The 16,938-nt window shown below is 50.8% G+C and overlaps 1 protein-coding gene across 2 annotated transcripts in view; it reads right to left on the bottom strand.

Moving 5' to 3' along the window:
* The window catches only part of FAM107A (family with sequence similarity 107 member A), a 78,517-nt gene that overhangs the window by 57,102 nt on the left and 4,477 nt on the right, over positions 1-16,938 (bottom strand). The window contains exon 1 of one of the 2 annotated variants that reach the window (XM_077128849.1): positions 15,269-15,885. The exons of the other annotated variant lie outside the window; for it this stretch is intronic. Coding sequence (XP_076984964.1) covers positions 15,269-15,292 — 24 coding nt within the window. The 5' untranslated portion in view covers positions 15,293-15,885. Of the gene's footprint in view, positions 1-15,268; positions 15,886-16,938 lie in introns of those variants that run through there. 2 annotated transcript variants of the gene reach the window in all.

The following is a 16,938-nucleotide window of genomic DNA, read 5'->3' as shown; positions in this document are numbered from 1 at the left end:
TGTGCTCAGTAGGTTCTGTTAATAACCCATTTTATAGGTGAGGAACCTGAGGCTGAGAGATGTCAAGGAGTTGGCCAAGGTCACAAAGCTAGTGAGCAAGGGAGCGAGGAGTCAAACGGGTTTGTCTCATCTCATGGCCCAGGCTTTTAAATGCTGCACTGGAACGGACTCCAACCAGCTGACCTCAGATGCTGACCTTAGACCTGCCATGCCAAGCTGCATGGTCTGGTTTCCCATCTGACCCCTGCTGCCCGCTCTGCAGGAGCACTCATCCCTCCCCACCAACCCTGCCCCAGCTCTGCCTCCTGCTCTGGCCTGGTTGAGTGCGTGTAGGTCCTCGTGTTGGCTAGGCCTCTCTTCTCCGGCGTTTTTGTGACTGAGGCCCTCCACCTGGAACGCTGTCACCCTCCTCTTTGTTGGGTTTGCTCCTCCAGGTCTCTGTTTAGTTGGCACCTTCCCAAGAAGCCATCTCTGATGCCTCCTCTTGGGGTTGGGCACCTTTGTCTCTGTTCCACGTGCCCTTGGGCTTCACACATCACAGGCCACCGCACTCTGATCACTGCCTTTTCCTTCTCCCCTTCTCCAGACCGTGCGTTCCAGGCGGGCAGGGACTATCTATGTCTGTCCTGTTCCCAGTTGTATCCCCAGCCCCTAGCTGAGGGCCTAGCATATAGAAGTGCTTGGTCAATATATGGAGAATGAATAAAGGGTTTTAGGGTTGCTGTCCGCTTGGCCTTTAGAATGGGTTTGTGTATTGTGCTTGGCCACGGACCAAAATCAGGCCCTTCAGCTCTCCAAGAGGATTATTTTGAGTTCCAGATATTGGCAATGCGTCTCAACAGGCAATCCACTGACATTTGATTGGGACAATTTTTGCACTGTGAGACTGTCCCGGACATTTAAGGATATTGAGCAACCCTGGCCCCCTGGTGCCAAGAAACGGTGTAGATGAAAGTTTTTGAATTTTAATCACACACACACACACACACACACACACACACACACACACACACGGTGTTTTCCAATGTAATACTTTGGATTACACTGACATGACATTGTCAAGGAGAACATCTCAGTTGCTGCTATTTGGCCTTTAATAACTTAGTATTTAATGAAGATCAACCAGGCTGCAGGCTCAGCGCTTGGGCAGGTACCATATCTAGCCAGAGGTTGATGATAATATTTAAAAAAAAGTTTATTATTATTTATTTACTTTAATGATAATGTTTTATTTTACATTTCATTCATTTTTATGTATTTACTGTTTATGGCCAGCAGTACAGTATTGGTTTTCTATTTAGGGTAGTGGTAGAAAATTCCATTGTAAAATAAAATTATTTAAGCTAAATAGTCAGCTGATACATTTTTTGGGGGTGGGTGGGTGGGTTTCATGGTCTGGGAATTGAACCCGGGTGTCCTGCATGGAAGGTGAGCATTCTACCACTGAACCACCTGGGTGCCCTAAGCTGATTTTTAAAAGAAATTAAATAATAGTGTGGTATGAGGAAAGGGCAAATTCGGTAACGGGGTATGTGCCCACTGAAGTTTAGGAAACATCAGTACTGATCAAGAGTGTGTCGTGGCCCGTGGTCTGCTCTGTTTGCTCAGCCCTGTCTAAGTCTCTCCATTGGGAGTAGGGCTGGACTCTCCAGGGGCTGGGGCATTTCTTCCCATGCTAGGGCATGGGAAGAAAAGACTGTTACCACCTTGTGAGGGGTGATTGGGAGGAGCCCCTGCGCTCTGGAGACTTCCCAACCTAGTCTTCCAAGGACCATGGCTGCCAGGTCCTTGGCCCGGGATGGTGGAGCCTATGCCGGGCAGGAGGCAGAAAGCAGGACCCGTCAGAGCTTGTGTCCTGCCCAGGGTCCACATGTCACACTTCTGGGTCCATCTCCTGCAGGGGCCATGGCTCCCTGGGGAGTGGGGTCGGGGCCAAGGTAGGCCAGCTCAGCCACGGGGAGACTCCTGGCTGGGGGCAGAGCAGGCCTGGCTAAGGGAGCGCCCTCAGGCCACAGCATCAGTGGGCAGGACTGGACCAGAGTCAGTCACCCCTGGGATGTCTCTCCCTCGCTACAGTGTTGGCCTGGCTGAGCATGGACGGGACATCCTTGGAAAGACAGTTGCTGGAACTTTCCATCGACTCCTGCCTGACTTTGGAATGGCAGAAGCCAGAGGAGAAGGATCCCATTAGCTGCCTGGCCCAGACTAGACTCATAGAGGAGCTGCCTATAGCACAAGGGTTAAAAATGGTTCCAGCTCCACCAGATACTGGTTGTGGCATTTTGGAGTCCTACCTAGGATTGTTTTGTATCTATGTTCATGAGTGAATTGACCTTAATTTACTCTTCTTTTACTGTCTTCGTTTACTTTTGACATCAAAGTTATTTTATTATTGAAAGATGAGGTGGGAAGCATTTGCTCATTTTCTACTGTCTAGGACCCTGTATAAAGCTTAAATGATGAACGCCTTTAAAGTTTTATAAAATTCATCTCTAAAACTGCCTGGATCTGATAATTTCTTTGTAGGAAGATTAACCCATGATTCAATTTCTTTAAATGTTATTAACTATTCAATTTTGTATACATTCATCAGCTCCACAAAGACTAAGTAGCTTGGAAAGTATAAAATGTTGGTAAGGCTGTGGAGCAACCGCACACTGAGCACGCTGCCTGTGAGAGTATAATTTGCTATACACAGTTGGCAAGCAGTTTGGTTCTATCTAGTAAAGGTGAGGATGTGTGTACCCTCAGACTCAGCAACCCCATTTCTAGATCTACATCTGTGAGGCACATGGACCCTGGGAGATGTATAGGGGAACGTCCACGGCAACAGTTTTGTGTTGGCAAATGTTCTGGTATAACCCAAATTGTGCATGCACTGAGAGATGGCCATGGGTCCATAAACTGGAGTATGTTTAAGTAATGGAACACCAGGCAGCCTTGAAAATTTCTCACAGATACACACTACACCATGGACAAATCTCGGGAACACAATATCAAATGAAAAAAGCAATCTGTTAAAGGAAGACACAGAATTTAGGTGTCTCTGTCAATATCTGGGGAGTACCGACCTCTGAGAGGTGAGGGAAGGGGAAGGAATGGGGCAAGGGCCCCACGTCTCCCCAGGTAATGGTCAGGAACTTTTCCCTTAAGCTGAGTGGTTACGTACATGGGTGTTCATTGTCACGCTCTTCTTTATTTCTTATATACGCATGTCTTCCAAATATACTTTTTTGTAGCTGATCAATATTTAATTAAAGTAATTTAAAAATATTAGTCATAGAGTAAGAAAATATTAAAGGTAAACCATCCAAAAACCATCCTTGAGGAAGACTGTGGCAGGCATCACAGGAGGACCCGTTCTTTCTGCTCTCTGTCCCCAGGAAAACCTGAATCCAGCGATGCAGAAGGACCCAAGTGGGGATTTTGGAAGAAAGCCAATGTTTAACCCCAGGTGTGACCTCATCTGGGGCGTCCTGGGGACAAGGGCTGAGGCTGGCCGTTCTTGGGAAAGCCCCGCCTGACAGAGCTACCAGGCCTTCCTATCAGTGGGGTGTGCTTTCCCTGGGTGGGGCTTCTAGAGATAGGAAGGTCCAGGCTCCGGAGCGGCCCAGACTGCGGCGACCCTGGCACCTGGGGCTGGGGCGGGCAGGGCTGTGGAGGACTCTTCCAGTGACGTGACAACCTGAGGGCACGAGCACACACTTCCCTGCAGGCCCAAGGATTTCTTCTTGGCCATTTAATGGACTCAACCTCCAATTCAAGCCTCCAACCTGTTGGTCAGCAGGCTTTGAGGATTCCCTCTCCCTTTGCTTGAGGGTTATTGGGAGGGGTGAGACCCCAGAAGGGGCATCTGGTCGTTGGGGAGCGACTCCATACTGGCTTCAACTGTAGTCACGGTAGATGGAACAATTTGACCTCACAGTTCTCTGGCAGCTGGTGATGAAGGCCTTTGAGGAAGGGGTCCTCATTCTAACCCTCACAGTCAGCCATGTGGCCTGTACCATCTCCCTGAAGCTGCTGTGACCACCTGGTGTCCCCGGGGTGAGGCCGGGCTCTCCTCTGGGTTCCCCTTTGGGCTCCAGGCCCGAGGCAGTGTCTGGCTCAGAGTGGGTGCTCAGGACCTCTCCGCGGAATGAGGAGTGAGCCCCTCGATGGTAGCTGTTATAGGCGGAATTGTGTTCCCTCAAAAGACAAATTCAGGTCCTAACCCCCGGCCTCTGGGCATGAACCCACTTACAAATGAGATCTCTGAAGATGTGATGAGTTAAGATGAGGCCATACTGGGCCAGGGTGGACCCTAATTCAATGTGACTAGAGTCCTTGTTAGGACAGAACATTTGGACAGAGAGAACAAAGACTAATGCAGAGACACAGGGAGAGATGGCCACGAGTGTACCATAGATTGCTGGCAAGCCACTACCAGAGCCCTAGAGCCTTCAGAGAAAGCATGACCTGCTGATACCTTCATTTTTTATTTATTGATTTTTAAATTGAAAAAAATATATTACAGGAAAGAAACACATTTTAACATATGATCATTCCGTTCTACGTATAATCAGTAATTCACAATATCATCACATAGTTGCATATTCATCATCATGATCGTTTCTTAGAATATTTGCATCAATTCAGAAAAAGAAACAAAAAGACAGCAGAAAAATAAAATGAAAACAGAAAAAAAAATTATACATACCATACCCCTTACCCCTCCCTTTCATTGATCACTAGCATTTCAAACTAAATTTATTTTAACATTTGTTCCCCCTATTATTTATTTTTACTTCATATGTTCTACTTGTCTGTTGACAAGGTAGATAAAAGCAGCAGACACAAGGTTTTCACAATCACACAGTCACATTGTGTGACTATATTGATACTTTCATTTTGGACTTCTAGTCTTCAGAACTGTGACACCATAAATCCCTGTTGTTTAAGCCAACTGGCCTGCGGCATTTGTTATAGCACCCTGGCAAACTAAGACAGTAACTATGGATTAATTAACTCATTCACTCATCCTTTCATATGTCAGACCAGTGCTCAGGCACTGAGGATCAGAGCGAGGGACAGGTAAGATCCCTGCCCTCACGGAGCTGACATGCTGGTTGGGACAGCCAGACATGGAGCAAATAAAGAAATAACCAAAGAAGGTAATTTGAGGCTGTTGTAAGTTCTGTGAAGGAACTGCAGGTCTGGGGACCAAGATAGGGTGTACTCTAGCTGGCGGAGTCAGGGAAGGTCTCCCTTTGGGCTGGACCCGAAGGGGCCTGCTGTGGAAAGAGCCAAGGAAGAGTGTGCCAAGTGAAGTGGACAGAAGAGGTAAAGCCTCCCAGGTGAGAAAGAGCTTGTAGAAACATGGGAGTCCAGCAGTACTGGTAGAGTGAGTGAGAGGCCATAGCCAGCCCACTGGGGAGTGGGTGGGGAGCATGTGTGACTGCAGATTTGGTTGTAACTGCTGTTGAAGGGTTTGCCCAGGAGACCAGAGGATCAGATTCTGTATTGAAATAGTTCATTCTGGCTCTGCAGTGTGAGAAACAACTACAGGTAGACAGAGCTAAGTGGACCTGAGGCATCTGCAGAGCAACCTGCAAAGGACAGATGGTTCTCAACTATTGTAATGTAAAACTTCTAGTGCCTTAGAAGTGTGTCCACCAAGTCCAGAGGCCCAGTAGGGCGAGGGTCACCCCAGTAGCTCCTGGCTGTGATCACGGTAACTAAGGGATCTTCACAAATGCTGGACTCCTATGGCCCACAGCCCCATAGCACCCCTAAATGACCCCAAAGGTTCTCAAGAGCTCAGGCGGGTAAAGGAAAACCCCTTGATGATCCTTCAAAACCGCAGTCACTGCCTGTTTCTGGCTGAATTCCTGCAGGTCCCGAGAGGGACATTCCCTGTGGGGCACCCCAGGCCCCATCCTGTGTTTCCTTAGGAGCAAGATGTCACCAAGACCAAGCCAGACTCCTTCCACTTCCCTGGGCCGCCTCTGTTGACTTTTTTTGGCCTTGCCTTAGATTGTAGTGGACAAAAGAAAGTTCCAGCTTCTCACCCTTTCCCTCCACCCCCAGGCCCTGAGATCTGAGCTCTCACTTGAACAAAGCCTCTCATTCATTTCAGCTTAGGAGACACAATGTTCTGAAAGCTGATCTCCGGCCTGGTGAGGGAGCTGCGTCTTTGGGTTTATGCCTGCCTGAGGCCGGGTTTGGATTTGGCCCCTCCTGCCCCACTTCCAAGCCCTTTCAAGATGGAAATTAAATTCTTCTGAATATTAAGGCCCCTCTTCAGCGTTACTCCCAGGGGGACTGGGGCCATCTTTGGCTGTTAACTCTCTCCAGCAAGATGAAGATTTAGTCTAGTTTGGGATGAACAGTTTCAATCTGGATGCCTGAAAAACAAACCGATGAGAATGGGGACTGGGGAGCCAGGTGCCTCTGGGTATGAGATCTCTGAGTCTGGGGTTCCGCCTTGGTGAGATGGGACCATTCATACCTCCTTGGCAGGGTTTTGTGGTAAGGGTTCGAGGGCTAAGAGTGGGAGTCCAGCTACTAGAAGGCATTATGACTTTTGCCTTCAGGAAGAGCCCATTTTACAGATGCGCAGGATGGAGGCCTGAGAGGACTCTTGGCTCCTAGGGCATCTGAGCCACTGTGGGCAGTTTCAGTCTAGCTCAGGAGTGTAGGGCTAAGGGTGGGCTGTGCTGTATAGGGTCCCCACAAGACGTTGGCTTTTAGTGCATATGGGAAGAATCTGAAGGTCACCTTACATTTGTACGGTGTGAGCTCATTGATTCCTTGGTAGCTGTGGAATATGGAAACCCGTCCAGGGCTGCTGAGAGGGGCTAGAGCATGGAATGTACGGGGCCCTGGCCTTGTGCCTGGGCCTCGTGGGCCTCGTGGGATGGTTGTTCTCTGCTATCCCTCGTCTCTACTGCCCATAGGCAGGGTGTAGCACAGCTGTCAACACTGCTTTGGAGGGACGGGAAACTCGGAACTTAGAGAGGGAGGCTGTCTGCCCAAGGTCACTCAGGGCCTCTGAGGGGAAGCTGTTTTCATGCTAATGGACAGCGAAGATTGAACTGAGTGGAGGTAGAAAAAATAAGGAAAAGGAATTAAAATAATTTCCTTTTTCTACCATTCAGGAAAGGAGCTTTGCCCACCCTGGCCTGAAGATGGAGTGAAGGCAGCCACCTGAGATCCTTCTCCCTGTTTCCTCTCTTGAGGCACCAATCATCTGGGAGTTAAAAAAAAAAAAAGGCCCAGGAGGGCACCCAAAGTGTTTGGGAAGAGGGGGCCAGGCTGAGAAGGACAGATCCAGGGTTCGCTCATCCTGTTCCCAGGGAACTCTCTCTTTGCACCTCTGTGTCTCCTTCTTTCTCACAGTCTCTGTGTTAGCACTAACTTGAATAATTGAGCAAAAGAAAGGAGGGAGAAAAAAATGTTCTTCCTGATGAAAGAGTCTGAGACACTGCTTTTTTGAAGGGGGTGTGATGTGGCAGGTGGGTGGGGGGTAGGTAGGGGGTGTGGGGAGTTAAGGTGCCCCTTGACCCAGTCAAACCCAGAACCAGCTCTTAGGAGGTTCCCACTAAGTTCTTAGGGAAGACCTGTGAAATCAAGATGTTCTTTCAATTCCTGCAACCTGTGACTTTTCAGACCTCTGGGCTTTGGCAGATGCTGTTCCCCTGCCTGGAACCTTCTCTGGCACCACTCCCGAGTCAAGAGGAGTGGTGGCGCCATGGGGTCCCCGAGGGAGCTCTCTCCCCGCCTAATGTCTTCAGTCTCTCTCCAGCAATCCCAGATAATCCTACAGGTTTAGCAAAACTCATGGACCTACTTAGGCAAATACAACTCTGAGACAAGCACCTCTCTCCTCCCACATCTAAGCCCTTTGCTGTATGTGGACATCAGGGATGCATCAGGAAAGGCTTCCTGGAAGAACTGTCAGCTGAGCCTGCATCTTTCATCCTTTTTCTCTTTTGCCTTCCATCCCCTATCAAGCAGGACTCCCAGCCACAAGGACAGACTGGAAAAGCTTTAGCCTAGAAAGAAGTGGTTGCAGGGCCATCGGTGATTGCATGTGAAGTTACAAGCTGCATTCCTTCCTCTGGGCAAACCTGGCCAGCACCTGGGCATGCACTCTGGTGGCAGAGGTGGTGAGCTGAATTCCTGCCCCCACTCACCCACCCACCGGTTGCCTTTGAACATCTCTCCTCAACCCCCAAATCCAGCCTGGGGAAGGCCAAGGGCAGAAGAGAATGAAAGCCCCACTGGAAGGCCCTGAGGGCAGGAAAGCGGTGCCCTTTCCCTGCCTCTAAAGGTTACTCCGCCTGCCTTCAAACGATCCTTTCAGCGGCTGCCAGGCCACCCTCCCTCCTCCACTGCTGCCCCACCCCACTCTCTGTCTCCAAGGAAGAAATTTCAACTCTCAACTTTTTCAAACTTTTTCAAGGGTTTCAGGCCAGGCCATTGTAAAGGGTGAAGCAATTAGTGGGGAAGACAGTCCATGCCTTGCTCAGACCAGGGAGGAAAACACTCAGAGGCTTTCAAACCCAGAGGGTGAACAGATGGAGTAAAGTGGGGGGTGGGGGGTGGGGGTTCTGGAACTGAATGGCAAAGTCCAGACCTTGGGCTGCTCACAGTGCCCGGTGGGCCCTAAGGGCAGGGCTGGCTTCCTGGGCGTGCCACCTGGTGGTCGCACGGGGCCCTGCGCTCAGAAGGGTCCCGGGCTTGGTTGAATGCTTGTTGTCACTGTTTGGGGAGTCTTAATAGCTTTTTAACAGGAGTCCACATTTTCATTTTACACTGGCTCCTGCTAAGGACGAAGCTGTGAGGTCAGGCCCTAGAAGCGATCTCAGGGCTCCAGCCCAAAGGTCCAGATAGCCCCCTTCCCATCAGAGGATTGGAGCCTGTCTTTTCTGACCGTGTGGGGGAGGGTATGGCAATCATTTAACCCAAACCCATCCCAATCAGATGGGAAAACTGGGACCCAGAGAGGGGAAGGAACACACCCAAGGTGATTCAAGCATTTTCTCATTTAATCCTTACTTTCACAGGACCAAAGTAGGTATCATTTTTATCCCCATTTTTAAAGAAATCAAGCCTTTGACGTCACCCAGTGAGTGTGCATGTGTGCCAGAGCCTTGACTTGACCCCAGGCCTCTTCTCCTCCGGTCCAGGCCTGCCCTGGCCGCAGGGCCCTTGGTTCCTGTCTGAATAACCGGCCGCTGCTCCAGGGAAGAGCCGCGTGCCTCGGCAGAACTCAGCGCAGACGCCGAGCCCCGCATTTCCCTGCTGGGGGCCTCGGAGCTTCAAATGAGAACAGTCCCCCGTCGTGGGGCATTTGTGAGGATGCTGTGAGAAAGAGTAGGGGAATACCGGGCTCAGAGTCAGGCAAGGAGCAGGGGCGCGAACATAAACGGTCAGAATTCAGGACTCATGTCGGGAAGTGAAAAGCCTGAGTGGTGTGGAGTTTGGAGAAATGTTTTAGAGAAAACTGAGTGCCCCAGGTTTCAAGGCTCACGGTGTGGACTGGGGGATGTGGCTGAGGCCTCTCCTGCAGCGTCTAGGCAGATATAACAAATGCCACCCATCCTTCCCTGATGGGCGCGCGGGGGCTCCTGGCCCGGGGAGCGGGTGTGGCGGCCGCTGCCTTGCTGGGCCGTGGCGGGGCCTGGAGGGGAAACGTGCGCCAGCACCCAGCCTCGCGCCCCGGCGCAGGGCCAAGGCTCAAGCCCAGCCCTCCCTCCCCTCCTCTATGCGCGGTCAGGTGTGTAGTCACAATAGTCACACCCGGTCGCAGAACGCTGAAAAGAGCAGCGGGGGCGGAGCTGGGCTCGGAACTCAGGCAGGTGTTGGACTGAGGACAGGAGGGGGAAGGGCATTCCGGGCAGGTGACGGGGTGGGCCAGGAGCTGGAAGGATGCTGGGGGGACCGGCTCCAACTTGTGAGGAAGACACTGGGCGGGAGCAGAGGCTCCACTGGGGTCGGGGGCCTCATTCTCTCCCTCACCCTCCAGAGACTCCCCACAAACTTCTCCACTTGTCGCCATGGGACTCTTCCACTCCCAGCCCACGAGTCCTTTGGGAAGCAGAGAAACGGGCTCTTGGCCCCAGTTTCCCTGAGAGAACGTCAGAAGCAGCAGGAGGTGGTGGGCAGAGGGGAAGTGACCGGCTGGCGCGGAAGGCAAGGGCGCCCTAACGAGGTCTCACGTGCTGCTGAGCTGGAGGCCTGGCGAGCTGAGACCCTCCGCTGGGCCAGGCCGGGCCAGCTCCAAGGGCCAGGCAAGCTCAGCCGTCAGCGGCGGTGGTAATTGTTTGGGGAGTGTGCAGGGCCCAGCCAGCTGGGGGCCTTTGGGCCCCGTCAGAACGAACACTCCCTTTCAGACCATTTATCAAATTTAGCAACCTCTCCTGGATATATGTTTTTCTCTTTTATTTCATTAAAAGGGAACTTTCTTTTTAAAATGAAGACAAATGCAAAGCAACGAGCATCTTGGCAAACATAATCGGTCAGAATTCAGGACTCATGTCAGGAAGTGGAAAGCCTGAGTGGTGTGGAGTTTGGAGAAATGTTTTAGAGAAAACTAAGTGCCCCAGGTTTCAAGGCTCACAGTGTGGACTCGGGGATGTGGCTGCCTCCCTCCCTGCTGAGGCCTCTCCTGCAGCGTCTAGGCAGATGTAACAAATGCCACCCATCCTTCCCTGAGCACCACCCTGGTGGAAGGTAAAACCATTGTTCCATTTTACAGAAGAGGAGACTGAGGCTCAGAGAGGTTGACCAAGTTGCCCTGTTAGGGGCTTAGCTGGGATGTGAACATTGTTCTGCCTGCTCAGGAATCCACCTTCATAAATGTGGGCAGCAAGGAGGGCAGGCTCTTCAGACCGTCTTGTTCCAGTCTGGGCTCCACCAGTTACTAGCAGGGTGACCTTGAGCCTCTTGCTTAACCTCTATGTGCCTCAGTGTTTTTGAGTGATGAAAATTCCCACCTCCAAGAGCTGTTAAAGAATTCAATGAGAGAATGGATGCAAAACCCACAATGCATGTGAGCTATAAAGTGTAATGCTCTCTTTTTGTTTTGGGGGTGTGGCCCCCTTCAGAGTGGAATTAGGGTCATGCCCTGGGTTACTGGACTTGTGTAGAGGCAGTCCTTGGAAGCTTCTGGTCCAGTCCCCTGGCCTGGCGGAGGGATGTCAGCCACTGATTGGGGCTGAGGACAGAGTGCCCAAATCCTGTTGGTCTTTGTGAACCTTCAGCTTGGGTAGGAGATTCATGGGAGTTAGCTGAAATGCAAGCTAATAAGGGTCATTGGGGTTGCGTTTTCTGGATCCATTGCTGCCCAATGACCAGTGATCATGTTGCCTAATGTAGGGCCTTAAAATGAGGCTTCTGCTGAGGACACATTGACTGCACTCATCTCTCTAGCATCAAAGCATGTCCAACTGGCCAAGTTTTGCAGCTTCTGAAATGCTCCAAACAGTGTTAGGGACATTGCTTCCATGTTTTAAAAATACTTTCATTGGATCCTTGCAAAAATTTTGATAGTAGCTTGTGACCCCACTTTTTGAATTAGGAAACCTGAGTCTGGGGGAAGTTCATAACTTGCCTAAGACTTCATGGACAGAAGCAACAATTTTATTTTTTGGTTCCTGGTCCAGTATTCTTTCTGCCACACTCTTGAACTTTTTCCATTTCTTTCCATTCTCTCTGTCCACATCCTGGATGGAAACACCACCATCTCTTTTGTAGGGTTGGACGTTATAATTTAATGTCCAGCATCCATCCCATCCTCCTCCCACTGAGTAGAAGCCATGCCATCGGGGGACTGATCTCCAGCTCCATAGATGGACTCCGTTGGCTTGAGCTAATCATGTGATCCCACCTCCAACCTTTGCCAGTGATGGTTCAGGAGTCCAGGCAAAGCCAATACTCCTGACATTCCCCAGGGGACAAGGACTGCTTCAGGAGTAGACATGTGACCAAGTATGAGATAATGAAATTCAAGGGACCTTTGCTGGAAGTTCCTGGGAAAAGTCCTGGGTGACAACCCAAAACATTTCCTTATCATTTAAATCAGTTTGAATTGGGCTTTTTGTTCCTTGCAGGGGACAGCGTCCTAGATGAGACATCGGCATTACTGGGATTTTAGCAGCTATTTCCTATCTGGAGTTCTCATCTCCACTTTCACTGTCCCCTCCCCATACTGCAGCTAGAGATGGTCCTAAAACACTCATCTGACCAGGTACTCTGCCTCCAGTCACACACACTGCTCCCAATGACCCTTATTAGCTTGCATGTCAGTCTCTGAAGCCAATGGGGAAGGGTTTGAGGGCAGAAACTGTGCTTTTCTCTTCTTGGACTCCCAGCTCCCAGCACAAGGCCTGTCACCAGGCAGCAGGTATCCAATTAATATTTTTCTATGGGAGGCTGGGATGGGAGCATAGGACAATGCAGTGGACAGAGTTGTGTGCCAGGAGAAACTTAGGGTGAAGTCACCTTGGAGGGGTGGGCTCAGTGCCCCCCTTCATGCTGCTGGGAACAGCCCTCTGCTTTCCTCTGTGCTTTGGAGTTTGGAATGGGGACACCAGACATTGTGGAAAGATTCTGGCCCTGGCTACATGGTCCTAGGCAAGCCCTTCCCCTTTCTGGGCCTCAGTTTCCCGAGTTATAAAATGGGTAGAGGGTTTGGGGATTCCCTGAGGACAGTGGGGTGGCTGTTGTAGGACAAGCCAGTGGGAAAGTAAATGAGTGGATGCTGACATCAGACCCCAATGGCCAGACCTCGCAAAGACATCACATGGAGTCCAGTGGGGCGATTGCCTCCAGAAAGAGAGAGCTGGGCATGCAGGGGAGGGGGCCATAAATAAAGGACCCTGCCTGGGGATGTTCACATCACAGCCCTTACTCCTGGCTGTTTCCATTGTTGACTGGCTTAGGAAGGTCTTCTCTCTGAGCCTCAGTTTATCATCAGTGCATTGAATGTAATAATGATGTCCTCATTGTCCCAGAGGGTGGGTTTGTGATGCTTACAGGGAGATGAAGAATTGAGGGGGTTGGCAGAATGCCTCCTGTGCCCCAGGCTCACACATTATCTGAGAAGGAGTATTATTTTAGCTTATTGAGGCAGAATCTGAAGCTCAGAAAGGCGTGGTACCTTGGCTAAAGCTACAGAGAGTATGTGGGGGAACTGACTTGAGCCTCTCTGATTCTACAACCCACATTCCCAGCCATTATGCCCTGCTGCCTTGTCCCTGAAGCTGTCCCTAAAGACAGGGGAAGGTGCTAGGCTGAGGAATGGCACAGGGCTTTCAACCTGAATGTAGGTCTGATTGCTTGATGGGGGAGGCTTGAATGCCGTGTTGAGAAGGATTCTGAGGCTGTATCTGGGCTTAGTGGGAAAGAGTGCAGAGATTGGGTTGTGTTATCTATAGTGGAAGAGAGAATAAGTGGCAGTACATGGGCTATATATTTGCCATTCATGGATTAGACCTTATTAGAGTATTTTCTGGGCCTGATAAATTGTGCTCCACATTTGCATTCAGCACAGACAGGATCTAGGGACTGAGCCGCATTCTTAGTCTCTGGGAGAGGGGAGGAGCAGGGAGAATTTCAGTGAAGGAGGCGACTGGGCTAGGCCTGGGCTCAAGGCTGGTCTGGAAAAGGCAGCTCTGGGACTCCACAGGACTGTGCCTGGGTGACCCACCGTGAAATTTCCCTGCCACGAAAGCAGGCCTTAAAGCCCGGGTGACTCATGCTGACCCATGCAGGGGGGAGTGAGACTCACTGGGAAATTGACAGCCCCAGGATATAAAGCTTTGGGGATAATACTTTTGGGGTTGTTGCAAGGAGGCAGGAGCTTCCAGGCCTGATTCTGAGCATGAAACTAAGAGATGGGGGAAGTAGAAGACAGAGCTGGGAGATCCCTAGGAATTATCTGGTCCTATACCCTCATTTTATATATGGGAAACTGAGAACTATAGTGTTTCCTACTGGGCTCTCTGATATGTTTTACTTTAAATCCAAAAAATATGGAATGGGTTAGTTTAGTAAAAAGTTTGGAGTTGAGCAAAACGGGCTTGACAATTCCACCTTTCCCCCCCTATTTATTGCATGACTCTGGCTAAGAAATCACTTCTTGCTTTTGAGCTTCAGTCCCCTCATCTTTAAAATGGGTGTAATAGGTCATGATGGAGTTGTCTGAGGATCAGAGACCCCGTTTATTGGGCCTTTCTTGCTAGCAGGCAGCACGTCAAGCACTTTACAGTCCCGCCTTCTCAGTGGACCTCCTGGGAGGTGGATACCAGTCCCGTTTCACACACGAGAAACTGAGATCTGGAGGAGTTAAGTTTCTTACCACGGTAGGTAGGTGTGGGAGCTGGCACCAGGCAGCCCGACCCCACTGCGGGGATTACTGTCCCTGGGCCTGAGTGTGAGCGTGAGCCCCTGGAGCCCCGGTGCATAAATGCACATCCCCAGGCCTCGCTCCAGAGACTCTGATCCAGGCCCTGGAACATTGACTGTTTACCGAGCCCCCTCCCAGTACCCCACCACAAAGTGCTGACGAGGGGGTCCACAGGCCACGTATTCAGAAACACGGCACAGGCTCTGCTGTCTGCAAGTCCCTCACCTGGGGGCCCAGCCTTAGAAGGTGATGGCTGATAAGATGAACATAATCTTAATAATAATGGAGCAAAGCTTATAGATAGCCCACTGTGTGGCAGGCATGATCTTAAGCCCTTTACGTATTGGAATGCATTTAATTCTCACAACAACCCTTGGAAATAGGTCCTATTATTGTCCCCATTTTCCAGATGAGGAAATGAATTGAAGAAAGCTTAAGTAGCATGGCCTTCATCTGGTAACAACTAGTAACTCAGAAGGCAGCTTAATTATAATTAACGCTATTAAAAAAAAATCATTTTCCTGCATCCTCCTGTGCTCCGCACTCCACCCAGGGTGTGGTGGCCATGGTAGGGTGGTCAGGGAGCCAGTCTTCGGGACTTAGGGAAGCAGGGTGGTGTGCATTTTAGTACCAGGGAGTTGTAGAGATTGGGCAGTTCTCAGCTTTATTCTAGGGATGGAGAGATGAGCAACCAGCTTTGCCCTGAGCCTCAGCTGGGTTTCCAGAGGCAAATTTCAGCTGCGAGCTCTGTGAGGGAGGCCGGTGGGCCCTGAGGCCCAATGGAGCTGGTGGGTGAGTGGGTGGGGCATCCCACCTGGCAGACCCAGTGCCCCTCCCTGTGCCCAGGACCCCAACAGGACCCTCGGGGGCTCCTACCTTCTTTCCCTGGGTTGCTCCCATGGCACGAGGTGGGCACCAGGCCTGGCTGGGCTGGAAGTCCTGCCTCTTGGCGCTGATCTCAGGAGCCGGGGCCCAAGGGGCTCCCTGGGCCAGGGGCCCCTGTCCTCTCACGGCTCATTCTCTTCCGGCACAAAGGTGGCTTTCACAACTGCTCCTGAGCCTGGAGCACTTCAGCCAGGCTTAGGGTGATTAATCCTGGCAGTGGGGCTGGTGTCCCCAGGTGGCCAAAACGCTGGCCTGGGGTCCCTGTGGCGCCTCACCTCCTGGACCCCTGCCACTCTCAGAAAGGGAAACTGAGGCAGCTGGGGCTGAGGAGAAGCAGAGCAGTCCTCTCACCAAGCTTCCGGCAGCTCGGGTGTGGCAAATGACCTGGGGCTGGCCAGGCGGGGAGACTTGACCTTCTTGCCAGACTGGGCACTTCTGTGCAGACAAGGCCAGGGCAGCAGAGGCTACGGGATGGCTGGGGGCACGGGATGAGGGCGGGTTTGCTTGGGGGTGTAACTTCGGACTGCACAGCCTCATTAATAAGAGATCCTTGAAGACACTTAGGGTCCAGGGCTCTCCCAGAGCAGTAACTCTGAAAGCAGAATCCTTCACTCAATGGGCAGCAGCCTGGTGGGGAGGGCTGGAAGGCAGCTGGCCTGGGCTCAGGCCAGGAAAATATCTGGAGGCTGGATTCCAGGCTCTCAGCCAAGTTCTCAAAGTCCTCCCAGGCAGTCACCCTCCTCCTCCCTTGCCACCCTCTTCCTTTCCCTTGATGCCAGCCTGGGGCAGAGATTAAGGCTGGATTTACCCTTGGGCTGGCATCATAGCTCTGTCCCTCATAGCTGTGTGACCTTGGGAACATGATTTGACCTTGAACCTCAGTTTTCTCATCTCTATGCATGGAGGGTCAGACAATCAATCTCAGGGTGAGGTATGTGTAGCCAGCATCATGGTTTTGCTAACATATAAATCAGATTATGTCACTTCTGTTGGGTTATAAACTTCCTCTGGCTTCCTTTTACCAATAGAAAGAAATCTCCTGTGGCCCGCAAGGCCCGACCTATCCAGTCTGCTCACTTCTTGAGAGCTCACTTTGTTTCTCACTCTTTGCCCTCCCTGCCTTGCAGTTCCAGGATCATACTACATTTTTCCCCACCTCAGGGCCTTTGCATTGGCAATTTTCTCTGCCTGAAATGTTTCCCAGCTCAAGATCCCCCCAAATCTTTCCATCTTTGCATGATTCTTCCTTTTTCATTCTTTAGACTCAGTATTCACCTCCTCAGAGAAGCCTTTCCTGACCCCCTGTGCAAAGTAGCCTCCCAGACTCTCTGTTTATTGTTCTTTTTAAATAGTACTTAGCTACTGGGATTATAACCTTGCTGTTTTATTGCCTGCCTCCCCTGTCTGTAATGTCAGCTCTGCAAAGCGTGGGACCTGGCTGTCTTGTTCATCCATTTAACCTCTGCGACTAGAATGGTGCTTGGCACATTTTAATCCCTCATAAATATTTTTTGGAGTGAATGAATAAATGATGGAGGATTAAATGAAATAGTCTAAGTGTGTACTTAGACTGTGCTGATGTCACCAAGGGCTCAGAGCATGGCAAACATTGGTACTGTATTTCCCCAAAACCTCTGGCCCCTCCAGCCAAGCACATATGT

The sequence above is a fragment of the Tamandua tetradactyla genome, chromosome 15 (genome assembly GCF_023851605.1).
Source record: "Tamandua tetradactyla isolate mTamTet1 chromosome 15, mTamTet1.pri, whole genome shotgun sequence".
NCBI lineage: Eukaryota > Metazoa > Chordata > Mammalia > Pilosa > Myrmecophagidae > Tamandua > Tamandua tetradactyla.
The sequence above is the reverse complement of the archived record's forward strand: the minus strand, read 5'-3'. Positions and strand labels throughout refer to the sequence as shown.